The sequence below is a fragment of the Ochlerotatus camptorhynchus genome, unplaced genomic scaffold (genome assembly GCF_037179485.1).
Source record: "Ochlerotatus camptorhynchus isolate MF236.1 unplaced genomic scaffold, CSIRO-AGI_Acam_v1.1 ptg000025l, whole genome shotgun sequence".
In the NCBI taxonomy this organism is placed as follows: Eukaryota; Metazoa; Arthropoda; class Insecta; order Diptera; family Culicidae; genus Ochlerotatus; species Ochlerotatus camptorhynchus.
The window spans coordinates 2,056,018-2,067,016 of NW_027040517.1; the positions used below are offsets into that span (position 1 = coordinate 2,056,018).

The following is a 10,999-nucleotide window of genomic DNA, read 5'->3' on the forward strand; positions in this document are numbered from 1 at the left end:
TCGATGTGTGTCACGCGATCGTCTGTTTACTTGGCAGCAACCATTGTGTGGTCCTCCTCATTGTTCTTCATTAGCAGTTCTTTCGGTCGAGGGGTCGTCGACTTTGGAAAGCAACCGTTTAGTGATGAGTGTGTGAGTGCTGCCAACGTTACCATTGCTGCAAGCGAAGTGCTCTGACCCCCGTTGGCGTAGCTGCCATACAATGAAACCACTGGAAACGGCATCAGTTCTGATGGAGGAGGTTTTTTAGATAGCGGAAGATAAAGTGTTTATTGTGTTGTACCTTTTGACTATAAAACTATAGATGTATTGTATAGTGAGCAAGAATCCTCGGCTCTGTAAAGTTAATTCGTTTGAGCCTTAACAAATCAAATAAATTAATGAAAAAAATGTCTGTAACTAGACTTTCTATAGTTGTTATATGTGTTTTCGGATAATACCTATAACTAGGAGGCAATTGTTTTAGTTAAACTAAAATATATTTCAATCTGCTGATTTTGTTCACTCTACCTTCACAAGTATCATTCCAGTACGGCCTCAATTTACACAACTTCCAAACGGTTCTCTACAGATAGTTTTGTTTTTTTTTTGCTATTAGCAGCCGACAGACTAAATTTTTCGTAATCGAATCAAAAATGAATGTCTTACAATCGACCTAAATCAATTGAAAATGTTAGAACAGATTTGTGTTGCTTTCCCTTTTATTCACGTTCTTGCTGATTCTGTACATAAGAGTTTGGGACTACATAATAATTGGGAGTGCACTGATTTTAGTAACAATTCAATAAAATATTTACTAGATAGAGTAGAGGTAGTGAAGTGAAAAATGGATTGCTTCGAAATTAACTGTTTGATGAGCTTTGAATCTTTGACACTAATACTTGATTAAACTTAGTGCTGAAGTTGGATCACTACTAATAATTATTAGCCATTTGCTTTTATAATTTCAATCTCAATTGGTAATTTCTTAAATGTTTTGGAATACTTATTGTTTTGCTTATATGTAGTTGCCATTGTCATAGTAGAGGGGGTTTTTTTTTTATAAAATCGCAACGATTTTATCACGTGCTTCGTTTTGGTTTTGCAAAAGTAGTTGTTTTAACATGTGTTAGTGACATTTTTAATTTTGCCGACTCTAATAAGTGATTATTATTTTGTGAAAAATTATCGCTCTGATTGACTCATTTTGACTAAGCTAGTTAAGTTGTTTTAAAGTTGCAATATTTTGTTGCCTAGTTTTGTTCAGCTATCATTTTGAAATAAATTAGAAAAATATGTTGCTTTTTAAATTACAGTTAAAATTTACACACGTCTATCGAATGTGAGCGAACTGAACTGGCCATTTATTGACGAGGAACGTGCTTCTCGATGAATGTCTAAGGGAGAAACATAATTAACACATTGATGCTGTGACCAATGAATTTTTGCTTACCTTCATATCTTCTAATTCGGCTTTAGATGACGAATGTGACAAACCCCTGTACGATTGGAACTGTGAGTTTTTCATGAATGTCTTCAGCACACTCGATGATAATTGACCAAACTTGTATGGCACCACTGGATCACAGTCACCGTGACATTGGAGAATCTGTCGTTGAATGAAATGTGAGATTTTATCGGTTTTAGTTAGAACAATACAATATATACTCACGGGCACAGAATTTGGACATTTCAGAAGTCCTGGGAAATTCTTGTGCATTGGTAACCAGCAAGATAGCGCCATTACTCCAGCTAAGGGCTCCGCAAAGGTTAATGCAGCGTACAGCGCAAGAGCACCACCCTGCGAGAATCCTCCCAGGACGATGCGATTGGCCGCTATTCCTGCCTGAAATGGATGAGTCGGGATAAAGTTTGCATGAGCTATCCAAACATATCTTACCTGCATTTCGCTTCGAATCATCTCGTGAACATTCTTCGTTGCTTTTTTGATGCCATCTTCATCTTCCGGACCTCCAATGTCCAATGTTTGCAAATCGAACCAAGATGGCATACGGAATCCAGCATTCAGAGTGACTGGAATCGTTGGTGCTGTCGGACAAATGACCTTCATGTCCGGCGTACGGATAATGCCCATGGTTGTAGCCCATCCATGACTGTAGAAGATGGTTATTATTATTCTTATACCTACTAAACTTTCAAGTGATGAAATTTGATTGTAAAAACACCGGACACAGCTAAATGCTGCTGTTTGTAGCATAATGTTTTATACTCAATTACTTTTTGGATAAATCGTAGATTTTTGGAGAAAAACCTACGGAGAGATTTATCATATGATTTGGCTGATGACAGATTTTGGTCAGGAAGCACTCGGAACATATCCGGTTGTATCCAATGTGGTCCTGTCCACTTAATATAACCACGATTGCACTTGTTTTTTTCTCATGTGATTTGATACGATGGGTTGTGACACAAGTTAGAAACTGGTCACTTCCGCGGGTATACACGGAACATATCAGGTGTATAAAAAACTATAATTATAAAAAAAGTAGCTAACATTTCAATAAATTACAACCAAATTCCAGCAGTAATGTGAGCAAATTAGAGATTTTGTATTTGAATATTGCAGGATTATCAACCAACTACGTAGCATTACGTCAGACTGTAAAAGAAAATCGTCCACATTCTTTTTATTATCATCTTCAATTTCCTCGAAATTATTTCAACTGCCCTTTGATCCTCTGATCTGTCTTGATGTTCTCGAAGCTTCCCTAAAGCTCTCAATTCTATTGAAGATCTCGGTTCTGCTCGAAAATAAATGGAATTCCCGTAAACACCTTTATATTTCCCTGAAACCCTCTGGACTTCTGTGAAGTATCTGAAATATTTTCATAAGTTCTCTGAAGGTCTCTGTACTTCCATGAAATTCTCGGAACATCTTTTCACATCATTGAACTATCCTGAATGTTTCTTAATTTACGATTATACATAGATCTTTAAATTGCTCCAATAGTCTGGAGTTACGAATACTGCCCTTAAGATCTGTGATCTGTTATTACCCAAACATCTCTAGATCTAGCTTTTCTTAAAAATGCTAAAAGAACCGCTTTGCTGTTCTTGAAGCTTCCAGTGAATTCCCCATATTTTCAGCTTATGCTCCCGCAGTTTGTTTATGGAGCTTCACTAAAATTCTCAGCATTTCCTTTCATTCCTCAGAACTTCTCCAAAGGTCCTACAATTGTTGTGAAGTTAATGACTGCAATGAAGATCTCTAATCTTTCATAAAGTTAATAACAAACTTGAAATACCTAAATCATTTATTTTTTCCTTAATTCTGGCACTTTGAAAATTTTCAATATCTTGAACTTGTACATGGAATACGAGACTTCAAGACACTGAATATTTTTAGATCTTGGACTTACTTGAATTAAGTAAGTTTTTTTTTTAGCTTTATTAAAGTGAAAAATTAAGTATTGACGGGTTGAGTAAATGAAGTTCCGTTGCGTTTTCCATCGAATTTTTTTTTTCCTTTGGTTTGTTTTTTTTTGTCGATTTTGTTTTCCGTGCTGAGCACCAATGCTACCGACGTGCCAGGAAGGCAGCTCCCACACCTGGACCCTACCTATCGACCCATCAACTCATGAACCGGGGACCAACGGCTTTACTTCCCATCCGAAGGAAGGCGTGATCAGAGATGTTATGCCTCAGAACATTCCGGCGGCGCCGACTGGGATTGAATCCAGGCCTGCTGGGGTGAGAGGTAATCACGCTTACCACTACACCACCGGCGCCGTTGCTCCATCGAAAATTGTGAGTATCAATATGTTTGCCTAAAAAGATTAGCCTACGCGATACAAGCAAAAGTTTCCAAGGGAATCGTTAGTATTTCTTTATGAATCGATTTTCCTCCAAAATCAACTATCATCCCTCTACTGCCGGTGGAAACATAACTGTCCCATGTGACATTTCGATTTTTTTGAGGTTATGATGCTTAACGTGATAAATCAATACATATTTTAAAAATATTATATTAAAACATGCTGTTTATTCTAGAAAAAATAAAAAAATGTGTAGTCGTTTTGTCCCATTGCAAAAATTGACGCATATCTGTCCCACTGCTCCAATTTTAAATATGTATAAGAAATTCTTCAAAAAATATAGTCTGATATCCAAATAATACATCGTAAACATATTACAAGCTCCAAACGATTGCCCAAATGATACAATTAATCTTTGAATTATTTGGGCGATGCCTCGATAACGTCGTAAGCACATTAACACTTTTATTTAGGAAAACTTGAGCTATCATACTCAGTTCTGTTGCTATTTACAAACAAATAAATTATAAAATGTAATAATCAACTCACCTTACCCTATTTGTACCTTTTCGTGACACATATGATTGTTTGGTATTGAAAAACTATTAATTAACTATCATTCCGAAGCATGTTGCTTGGTCGGAAGACCAACTAAAAATGATGTTTCGTTTTCTCCAATAACAGGTACGACAACTGTCAACAGAGAGGCTTTCCTATATACTTCAATTCCACAAGGAGACCTTTGCCATGACGCATTTTTTAAAGGTATGGCCTGATTAAAAAATACTTGAACAGTATATGCCAGGGTGGCCAGTGAATTTTTATTTTGAAATTCCCGGTTTTCCCGGTTTAAGTCTTTAAAAAATCCCGGTTGTTAATATTCAACAAAACAAAAAACGAAATTGAACGTGCTGAAAGAAATTTACTGAAAAGATAAAAAAATGTAATTTAAGAAAATTTCCAAGATTATGGGGCTATAAAATTTGAGTAGTGTTTGAAACTAGAGCCTTTTTTTTTTCAAAATTTGTGATTAATAACAATCTTCGTGATGCAAGATTTAGAGTAAAAATAATTAAAAAGTGAGGTTTTGAAAAAAATTCAAAGTCACAGATTTGAAAAAAAAAATCATATCTCTGAGTCGTGTAGTTATAATTGTCATGCTCTGAGACTTGGAAGCATTTTAAGGGTTATAACAAATTATATAAAAATCTATAGAATCTAGCGGACAAACCCTGGAATTTTTAGTATAATTTAAAAGAATTCAAAGTGTTGATTTCAAACAAATATTGACAAAGATTCCCACACAGTTTTTGAAGGAAAAGTTCTGAGCGGATTTCCAGAACTATTCTGACATGAAAACTCTAGACAATGTTAGATGAAGTTGGAAGGATTTCTGTGGAGAAGAATGCAAGTTCTAAATTAAATTGTTAGGTAATTTTAGAAGATTTAAAAACGAGTCGTGAAGAACAAAACTTTGCGGAAAACTTCTACGTGATTCTGAGGAGATTTGTATGGGTATCGAGAGGAAAATGACAGATGAATTTTAAGAAGAATTTCAAGAGAATTATGATCAGAATTCAACAAGAAACAGAGTTCTTAGAATGTTCTGGCAGTAATTTCAACCCTCAAACGAAAAAATCATCACAGAATTTCAACAAAATTGAATGGATTTACTGATATTCAGAAAGAAATTCTTTAAAATACTCCAGGGGGTTTCTAAATAAAATTTTTTGAAAGGATTTTCAAAGAAATCAAAGTCTCCGGATAGACTCAAGAGAATTCTAAGAAGGACTCCAATCAAATTCTTAGAAGGGGTTGCAAGGAAATTCCAAAAAGAATTCAACGGTTATTAATACGCAGAGTGTTTATTTCAGAACAATTTCAAAATAATTCAGAGCAGAATTCCAAGTTAATTCTGGAATTCATCATAAGAATTGTAAACAACAAAAAATTAAAACCCCGGAAAAGAATAATTCAGTTTCGATTTTTACACATTTTTGTTTCCAAAGTCCAGCATCCTCAATATTTTCTTTCAAGGACCATGCACTTTACATCTGAAATTGAGACGACAAAAATCAATTTGCAATATTTCTGAGTGATTAAATTCTAAGAACAATAAGACGGGTAACAAATAGAGCAAGATATTCATTTGGCAAAGGATCAATCTGTTTAAATGGTTTATTCTGAAATTCTGGTGTAAAAATGTGTTCCTATTGTATTGTATTTTTCCCGGTTCTCTCACCGAATTCCCGGGTTTTTCCCGGTTTTCCAGGTCACTTTTTAAATTCCCGGATATTTCCCGGTATTCCCGGTTTTTCCGGTTTGCTGGCCACCCTGATATGCTCAACTTGAATTTCCGTACTGTTTATCAGAAGGATGATGTGTTGAAACAAATTCCAATTCTTGTTTTGGGATGAGCAATTGTTCAACCAAAATGTAAGTTTGTTAAGGTGAACATGCTTCTTAATTACTCTGAAAAAAAAAACAACTGAGAATGTCATTGGCTGTCTCGTTAAAGACTAATATACCGTACTGCTTTAAATAGTCTATGGCAGACGTTTCCGGCCCACAATTAAATCAGTGCCAACATTTCAAAGGGACGTAATTTCTATTGTAAACAATGGCTTTAGCCCTCAATATCTCGCCAATAAATGCTCACCCATCCAAATTAACAATACTAGCTGGTAGATGAAACATTCATTTGCCTGTGTCTCTGTGAAATCAACAATTTTAAGAAAAAAACTCCAACCGTCACTCACGAAGTTTCAAACATAACAACAGCAGTAACTGAGAAGTTGTTCACAGTAGGACAGATGTGCGTACATTTTTCAACTCGTCAGAGAAATTCGCGGCATAAGTGTCACAGAAGATTCTTTAATGGATAAATTTCGTTTTTTGCAAAATTTTGACAAACATTCTATGGAATAGATATAATACGTCAGTTTTTCGAAGTAGAACCAATTTTTCCCGTGAAATTTTACGATAGCAGCAAAACGTCTGTTCAAACTTTAACTGCAGTTTTCTCATTTTTGTGTTTTGTAACTGTTGTATACGTGCACATTTCACGACATACGAAACGTCAATTGACGAAACTATGATTATAAACCTTAAACTGGCAGCACGGCCGGCTGCATAAAATCACATTGAATACATAGAGCTGAGCTCAGTTTACTCTGGAAGTACAACAAAAACGGTGACTTTTCATTTCGGTTCCGCAGTCCGCCTAACTTGCCCTTTGCTTCGTTTGGACGTACATAAAAGTAACATGGGACAGTTATGCTTCCACAGGCAGTCTAGTAGTTGTTACTTTGACATGCAAAAGCTCGCAAAAGTGTCACTGTAATACGCCAATAGGACACGGAAGGCTAAAGACATTATTTTCCTTTAGCATTTTTAGACCCAATAAGCAGTTCTAAAGAAATCGGTAAATGAAAGATCGATTACGTTAGTATCATGATCGAGATGAAGGTGGCACTTTCCGAATGATGTTTCACTTTTCTTGCAGAATAATGATCTGATCAATTATTCCGTTAGATAATGTTGACGTTTGTTGCAAAACTTATGTATCCATTTTAACAACATTAAAACTAATTATTGTTTATTTTAAAATTTGACGGCACCTCGCTATGATCTCAAATTTAGAAAAAAAAAAAATACCAGCTGTCAAATCTACTTTATAGAATAATCATCAAAAAATACTTTTCCGCTGCATACCAGGCTTGAGGAACCATTTAAAGTATACTTTTCTGTTTTCTTTTCCGCTGCATACCAGGCTTAAGGAACCATTTAAAAAATCCTTCTTCAAGAAAACTTCGAAGAAAACCTACACCCCATGAACATATTTGAATGAATCCATTTAATCAAAAATGCTTCATAAACCCATATACTGCTAACAGTTGCATAAGGAGCTAAACTACTAGGTACACTGCTGCTCCTCGCAAGTCGATCCCATTTGAGTTTTTGCCAAAACTGAGGTTTTCAATTTTTCATAATACTGGAACAAATAAACAACTTTGGGCTGGGGGCGACCCCGGCGTAGTGGTTAACATCCTTACCTCTCACGCCAAAGTCACGAGTTCAAATCTCACCCCCGGACAAGTCACGAATGACCCAAGAGTGTTAAAGTGACTATAATAAAAAAAAAAAAAAAAAAAAAAAACTTTGGGCTAGAAAAGTTTGGAAAAATAGCCAAATTTCCGTCCTACTAAACAAAACCCACGCTTTACATCTCTTTTTTGAACGAGTTTAAACAAAAAAATTGAATATTTCTCTCAAAGATGACTTCTAAATTTTTTCACCTTTCCATACGTACCTTTGGACAAATTGTTGAGATATTGTTTAAAATCTAATACTGCTTCTTGATTCTAAATTCGTTCTACGAGTTTCAATTCCGACCTAACGAATTGAAACTCAATTAGATTTTCTTCGTTCTACGGATAAACGTTGAAAATCCCCCTTGCTAGGAGCGCTTATTTTGTTTTGAGAACAATGAGCCTAAATATTCATAAAATGCGCTCTAACAGGATTTATGTTGGAGCTAATGAACTAACGCATCGGAACAAACATATTATTGATTTGTGCATGGTGAAATCATTGATATTATTGACCTTTTCTGATCGATAGAACGGAAATGGGCGATTACGACGAAGTAGTGCTCTACCCTAATGGTACAAAGCAAACTTATAGCGAATTCTTTTATTATTCAGTTCCAACCTGGATCGGGTATCAAGATTGGGTCTGCTTGTTTTCTGACAAACGTCAGTTTGCTCGTTTGTTTTTACAACCTAGCTCAGGTTGAGTTTCGCACTGGGTTGGAACTGGTTCCAACCCCGATAATAAACGAATTCGCTATTAAAATGTGTTTTTCTCGGTTTGCTGTTTTGTGCTATGGGACGGACTTGCCAAGAGCGGCAGTATACTGCCCATTAGCACACATTTACAAAATGACAGTCAAAGTTACGAAATGCAATTCCCATATAAACATTTGAATAATCATGGTAAATTTATTTATAATTGTTTCAAGTTAAATCCAACCGCAATGAAGCTAGCATGTTTTGTTATATTTACGAAAAATATTACAACTCATAAAGCAGAACTGTAACTATACCTCTGGACGTTGAAATTTCAGGATTATTTGCAATTACTTTGCTTTATGGGACAAACTGACTTGATGTTGTTTTCACATTTTTCATAATCAAAGTCCGTTATTTTAGCACCTAATACAAAAGTAGATACCAATAGATGATATTGGATAGCGTTGTCAAAATTGACGAAAATCCATATGGGACTGATATGCGATTATAGGCAGTATAGGTATCCAACGATTCCATATTCTCGATGCAACGAGTACACTTAATGCCTCAACATATAGATAATCGATGACACGGCGTTTTTTATGGGAAAAAATATCAGGATACTGTTAACAAACTTAAGGAATTACGTTTTCAAGTGCATACCGAACATGAAGTTCCCTCCCCATGGCTAGTTTTTGCACCTTCACGTTGGTGGGAGGGCTTAATCTCATGTCATAATATAGTGTTGGAGACGGTGAGTTTATGGCATCTCTAGCTCATGTCGTGGCAGTGAAGCCTTCCGTCTCTGGATGAACCATGGCTTGAGAGAACCAAAGTTCTAGCCTAGTACGATTCAAATTTTACGCTTACATAATATTATTGTAAAATATACACAATATTAGTTGAGTTTTAGTAGGATGGCCATAATACCCCTATGGCGAAACTGCTCCACATTCCTCAACGATTTGTTCAACATTTTTTTTACCAAAAACATGTATTTGTGTGAAGATTTTGAAAATTCTTATTCTTCCATATTTTTTGGTATTTTGTGCAGAATTTTTCAACTAAGGCTTATTTAGAGTATTAATTCAAAAGGTATTTATTTGCAACCATATCAGTAATCTATAATTGTGTTGGACACATAATAATTACATATTTCAGTTCAGTGCAAATAAAATAAGAAATGAAAAAAATTGGGGCTATTTTTTGCGAACACTATAAAAAAAAACATTCCTTAGTAGATACCAATTGTAAAACACCGTCAGTGATGTTACGCCAATTTCGCTTGGCTGCTGCAAACACAGCAATGATGCTGAGAGTACGTTATTGATTTTTATTGTCACCACTAGGTTTCACCCCCTATGTAATAGTTGCTGAAAAGGAAGTCACAATATGATGTCCTAAAGTGTCATTTCACACACTACTTATGAAAATTACATAATTTGGTATGTTATACTGTTTTCAACGAGCAATAAGTAGGGGTGAAAGCAGTGATGTGATTGGAAAATGATAACATATGAGCGAAAAGATTGTACAACCAAGATAATAGCGAACTATAATTACCCGGTGTCACCTAGTCCATGCAGAAAGATGAGCTGTAAAAGTTAGAAAACAAATGAAACGTGTTGTTGTGCACACTGGTTATTACTTTTATCGATTGATGATCACGACTTCAGCAAAAACCAGCTGAGAAAATTAATTTTATTACCGTAGAAGTGTGCTTGGCGGCGGATTGAATGATTACAGGAGCTACTGCCATTGTTTCTGTCTGCTACAAATCACAGTAAAAGTGCCAATCGTTACTATATTTCAAACCTTTCTGTTGAACTCCTTACAAAATTGATTCGTAAATTCACTTGCGACTAGTTTCTCAAACTTGAGCAGGTGCAAAAATGCAAGAAAATGTTAACGAAATTCACGATTTTTCTCCTTTTTCACTCAATCACTGCCATCCACAAACACCTTTGCTCAATTCAATTTTCCTCACAGCACTGCTGCGTTTGAAATAAATGAACAGAGTACACGCTCGTTTGGAGTTCCTCAAAATTTAGTGGAAACCATTCAATTTTATTAAATCCGGATCTATCCTAAGTTGAGTAATTTTGCTAGAACTTAATTTTAGAGTAATTGTTAGAGTAATTTCTACTCATTTCCATAAATTCGAAAAAAAATTTGAAATGCCAAAAATTATGCCAATTTGTAAAAAATCGTTTTTTTTTTCTTTTGTAGGATTTAAACTAAAAATGAAAAACATTCAGTAGAGTTTAAAATAAACAAGAAGTTTTATTTTATAAAATGTTTATAAGAGTAGCAAATTAAAAAAAAAGCAGTCATCTCATTCTTGATCTTCAGCATGTGCTGCTTCTTTAAATGAGGAGCGAATCTGTTGACCGTCATTCATGTGCTGTGTTTCAGCGTTATGTTATGAATAGCCAGAAAATCTGTCAACAT

The 10,999-nt window shown here is 35.2% G+C and overlaps 1 protein-coding gene across 1 annotated transcript; it reads right to left on the bottom strand.

Annotated features, from left to right (window-relative positions):
• Positions 1-457: 457 nt before the first annotated feature.
• Apt1 (Acyl-protein thioesterase 1) lies at positions 458-10,532 on the bottom strand. Its single transcript, XM_065230025.1, has 6 exons — positions 10,257-10,532; positions 10,112-10,143; positions 1,880-2,093; positions 1,652-1,825; positions 1,433-1,588; positions 458-1,376 (listed from the first exon to the last, which is right to left on the bottom strand). The coding sequence occupies exons 1-6, from the start codon at positions 10,305-10,307 to the stop codon at positions 1,344-1,346; spliced, it is 660 nt and encodes a 219-aa protein (XP_065086097.1). The 5' UTR covers positions 10,308-10,532; the 3' UTR covers positions 458-1,343.
• Between the last annotated feature and the right edge of the window lie 467 nt (positions 10,533-10,999).

Bases quoted from the DNA above. Each gene is read 5' to 3' on its own strand.
- Apt1 (XM_065230025.1), bottom strand. From the start codon at position 10,307: ATGGCAGTAGCTCCTGTAATCATTCAATCCGCCGCCAAGCACACTTCT. The intron at 2,094-10,111 runs GTAATTATAGTT...CATCTTCTACAG, and splicing joins CATGGACTAGGTGACACCGG to TCATGGATGGGCTACAACCA. The intron at 1,377-1,432 runs GTAAGCAAAAAT...TTTCTCCCTTAG, and splicing joins CCGAATTAGAAGATATGAAG to ACATTCATCGAGAAGCACGT.